The sequence below is a fragment of the Penaeus vannamei genome, chromosome 29 (assembly GCF_042767895.1).
Source record: "Penaeus vannamei isolate JL-2024 chromosome 29, ASM4276789v1, whole genome shotgun sequence".
Lineage (NCBI taxonomy): Eukaryota > Metazoa > Arthropoda > Malacostraca > Decapoda > Penaeidae > Penaeus > Penaeus vannamei.
In genome coordinates this window covers 18,279,430-18,284,429 of record NC_091577.1, presented here as the reverse complement: position 1 = coordinate 18,284,429, position 5,000 = coordinate 18,279,430, and the positions used below count along the sequence as shown (strand labels likewise).

Genomic DNA, 5,000 nt, shown 5'->3' with positions numbered 1-5,000 from the left:
AGAGAGAAGATAGAAGAGAGAGAGAGAGAGAGCGAGTGCGTGAGATAGACAGAGACAGACAGACAGTGAGATAGACAGAGGCAGAGAGAAACACAGACAAAAAAGAAAGAAACAGAAAAAGAGAAACAAGAAGAGAAAGAGAAATAGACAGAAAAAGAGAAACAAGGAAAGAAAGAGAAACAGACAGGAAACAAGAAACAAGGAGAGAAAGAGAAATAGACAGTTCAAAAAAGAAACAAAGAGAAAAAGAGAAATAGTCAGACGCACAAACCACACAGGTATACAGACAGAGACAGAGAAACTGTGTGAAAACAGTTCGGCCGAAAGCCCAGAGGGAGGAGTGTCAAACCCGACCGCAGCGCCATCTCGTACCTGTGATCTCCGATTTTCTAAAGCGTGACCTGACCCTATCGCCTTTAACCTTTTATGTATAAAGCATCTGGCAAAATCAGTCTAGCTTCCTCATTCTCTTTCTCTTTCTCTTTACTTCGGTATCTTTATCTGTTTATTGATCTACTTGCCTATCTGTTTTCTCTTTTGTCTGGGTCTGTCCCCTCTCTGTATGTCTGTTTGTCTGTTTCCTTGTTTCTATATTTATAAAAAAAAAAACAAAGAAAAAATCTAATCCCACTTTTTCCCTTCTGCTTTTATCTATCTATCTCTTCATCTGTTCAGTCAGTTGTCTTGTTTCCTGTGAGACAGAGGGGGGAGGAGAAAGAGAAAAAACATAGATAGAGAGTAAGGAAAAGAGAGAGAGAGAGAGAGAGAGAGAGAGAGAGAGAGAGAGAGAGAGAGAGAGAGTGAGAGAGAGAGAGAGAGAGAGAGAGAGAGAGAGAGAGAGAGAGCGTAGAATAGAAAAGAAGAGGAGTAAAAAGAAAAGAAAGAAAGAAAGCCAGAGGAAGAGAGAAAAGGAAAGTAAAAACGAAAGAGACGGAGATAGAGGAAAGAGAAAACATAAAACAGAGAAAAAGAGAAAGTAAGAAAGACAGAGAGAAAGTAAAGGTTAAAATAAGTAAAAGAAATAGAGAAGGCGAGAGAGAAAAAAGTAAAGCAAGAGAGAAAAAAAATAAGCGAGAGAGAGAAAGATAAAACAAGAGAGAGAGAAAAGGAGAAAACAAGAGACAGATATAAAAGAGATAACAGGAGAGTGTAAAGAAAAAGAGAAAGTCAAAGCAAGAGAGAGAAAAAGACAAATCAAGAGAGAGAGAAAGACAAATCAAGAGAGAGAAAAAGAGAAAGCAAGAGAAAGAGAGAAAGAGAAAGCAAGAGAGAACAGACACGCTCGCCCGGAGAACATCCATAAAGAATGAGAGTTCGTGAAAGAGGAAAACCTGTGCCACCGTGTTCTGACAACCTCTGGTCTGCCAACAGTCCGAACTTTCCCCCCCAGAGGTTTACTCTTTCTCCGGTGCCATTTTCCTTATCATTTACTCGTGTATTTCCTTTTATTTGCTTTGTTGTAGGTGTTCGTGTTTGTTGTGATTGTTCGTGCGGTTGTTGTTGTTTTCGCGTATGGGTTATCTTTGGGTTTTCTTTTATTTTTATTTTGTTTTTTTCCTTTTTTGTGTGAAGTCATTCGTTTGTTGTGTTGTTGTTTGTTTGTTTTATCTTAATCTTTTTTTTTACTTTTTCATCATTTCTACCACACATACACACCAACGCACGTACACACACACACACACACGCACATACACACACACACACACACACACACACACACACACACACACACACACACACACACACACACACACACACACACACACACACACCCATACACTCACACGTACACACCCAAACACTTAGACACACCATCACCATCACATATAAACGCACAAACACACTACCTATCACGCATGCAACATATCCAGTGTACTCTACACAGCACATACAACATGTACAGTACATACTCTTTACTACGCATCTGTATCATACTCTCGCGCCAAGCAGCCATGAAAATAAACGAAGTGTATAAACGCCTCAACCGCGACGCAAAGGATCCGATGCTACAGGATGGGGGTTTAAACACCTTGTAGTGTAATCTGTTGGTTGATCCTCTTACCTTGCGGTCCTTGGATCCCGTCTCGCCCCTCGCACCTCTTTCCTGATACTTTTTCTTTCAGTTTTTTTTTTTTTAATTTCGTTTCTCCCTTTTAGATTTATTTTTCTATTTACGTACTTTTTTGCATGTTTTTGTTTTTTGTTTTTATTCTGACCATCTTTATTATTATCACTATTATTATTACTATGATTTTTTTTTCTTTTTACTTTTGCATGCTTTTCCAGACCCTCCTTTCTTTATTACTTCTTCTTCTGCAATTCCTTGCTTTCACTTCTTCCTCCTTCTTTTCCCTCTCCATTCCCCCTCTCTTCTTTCTCTCTTTTCTTCCTTTACTATTCAGTTTTCCTCTCGATCCTCCCTCCTTTCTTCCTTTTCTTCTCTTTTTTCCTCTTTGTCTCTTTTTTTTATTTCCCTTTTACCTTCTCTTCCCCTTCCATTTCCTTACCTCTCAGACCTCTTCCTCTCCTCCACCCCTTTTTGCCCTTAAGCCCCACTAATCCAACCCTTATACCATTTTTCCCCATTCGTCTTTTCCTTCTTTCCCCCATCCTCTTGCTCCTATTCTCCCTCCTCTTTCTCTTTCTCCCCCTCTCTCTTCTCTTCCCTTATCCTTTCCTCTTCTTCTTCCTTACTCTTGCCCTTGACATTACTCTTTCCTTATATCGTCTTCGCCCCCCTTCTTCACCCCATTCTTCATCCGCCCCCCTTCCCCTCCCTCCTTCTTCTTACTCATTCTCTTCATCCACCTCATCCATAATGCTCAGCCACCTTCCTCCTTCTCCGCTGCTCCCACCCTCCTCTCCACCCCACACGCCTCTCTTTCCCCCTTTTCCTCCTCCCCTTGTTCATCCTTTTCCTTTTCCTCTTCTTCCTTCTCCCCCTCCTCTTCTTCTTCCTCCTCATCCACCTCCACTTCCACCTTCTCCTCCACCTCCTCCCCCACCTCTTCTTCCTCCTCCTCATCCACCTCCACTTCCACCTCCACCTCCTCCTCCCTCCATCCCCCTTCCCACCCCCTCCCGTCCCTCCTCCTCTCCTCCATAAGTGGTCTCTTAAGGAATTAATTTGTGGTTAATCGACCTGGTTATGACTGTGTTATTTGCTCAATTAACATGTTTTTCCTTTTTTTCTTTTTGTAATCATCAATTGCTTTGTTTTGTTTGTTTGTTTGTCTTCTTTTATACAGATGAATATTGCTGTCACTTTGTATATCATTATCATGGTCCGTATTGTCACTATAGGTTTGCTCTTTGGCAATAGTGATCAAATTGCTATCATTTTCATACAATTATTACACCTATTTCTATTATCAACATCATTGCGATCATGAATTTTGTGAATACTATTCTGACTAGTAACAATAGCCAAACAAGGTAATTATCACCATCATTACTCTGCCACTGTGATGATTATCATAGTGATCATGATTATCATCATCATTTCACATACCTTTCATCAACACCATCGGTTGTATATCATTATCATTACTCTCCTTATTAAGATCGCTAGTCATCATTATTATCATTGTAATAATTCATCACTATCATCATCATCATCACCGTCATTATCATCATTATTCCACTACTTTAAGTCTCCCAGTATAAAAGTAGTGGAACATTGCAATCAATGCAAGGTGCTTAAGTGTAGTACGAAAAGTTTGCATATCATTAAACTGCAACAAAGTAAAACTCGGGAACTATAAGGTGGATTTTTTTTTAATCATCTTTGGATGAGCTTTTAGAATCTCCTTTTTTAGTTTCTTTATATTTCTTTCTTTCTTCTTCTTCTGGTGTTGTTGTCTTGTAATTTTAATTTTCTTCCTTGTTTATCGTAATTTTATCCGTTGTTTTTATGTGTGTTTTAAGTATTTCTCTTTCTTTTTCTTTTTATTTCTCTACCCTTTTATTTTTTTCCTCTTTGACATTTCTCCTTTTTCTTCAATCAGAACGGGGAATGAAAGAAAATAAATGATTGTCAGTGATGCAGATAGAGTCACTTAATGAATTATCACTGAAATTATTAACATATTCTATTATCATAATCCAATATTCATTGTCGTGATTTGGCATAAAGCTTACTTTTTCTCTCCCCCATTCTCTCTCTCTGTCTCTCTCTCTCTCTCTCTATCTCTCGCTCTCTCTACATATCAATATATATATATATATATATATATATATATATATATATATATATATATATATATATATATATATATATATATATAAATACATACATACATACATATATATATATATATATATATATACATATATATATATATATATATACATTTATATATATATATATATATATATATGTATATATATATATATATATATATATGTATATATACACACACATGTATAGTTTTGTGTTTTTGCGTCTGTGTGTTTGCTTATGTGCTTCACGTGCACCTTTGCGTAACTATGAACCCCCGCAAAACTGTATCTCACCGAACCTGTTCTCTACATTCATAAAACAAATACCCATTATGTACAGATACACTATAGTTCAACCTATAGTACTTACGTTCATCCACACTCATCCACTCTCCCACACTCATCCATACTCACCTACACTCATCCATACTCACCCACACTCATCCGCACTCACCCACACTCATCCACACTCACCCACACTCATCCACACTCACCTACACTCATCCACACTCACCCACACTCATCCACACTCACCCACACTCATCTACACTCACCCACACTCATCCACACTCATCCGCACTCATCCACACTCATCCACACTCGCCCACACTCATCCACACTCATCCACACTCGCCCACACTCGCCCACACTCGTCCACACTCGCCCACACTCGTCCACACTCGCCCACACTCGTCCACACTCGCCCACACTCATCCACACTCGTCCACACTCGTCCACACTCGTCCACACTCGTCCACACTCGTCCACACTCATCCACA

The 5,000-nt window shown here is 39.0% G+C and overlaps 2 protein-coding genes across 2 annotated transcripts in view; one reads left to right on the top strand and one right to left on the bottom strand.

Moving 5' to 3' along the window:
- The window catches only part of SK (small conductance calcium-activated potassium channel), a 910,124-nt gene that overhangs the window by 841,623 nt on the left and 63,501 nt on the right, over positions 1–5,000 (bottom strand). The window lies entirely within an intron of this gene.
- The window catches only part of LOC138867305 (putative uncharacterized protein FLJ46204), a 3,800-nt gene continuing 106 nt past the window's right edge, over positions 1,307–5,000 (top strand). The window contains exons 1-2 of the mRNA XM_070142428.1: positions 1,307–1,408; positions 4,585–5,000. The exon at positions 4,585–5,000 is cut by the window's right edge and continues 106 nt beyond it. Coding sequence (XP_069998529.1) covers positions 1,307–1,408; positions 4,585–5,000 — 518 coding nt within the window. The remainder of the gene's footprint in view (positions 1,409–4,584) is intronic.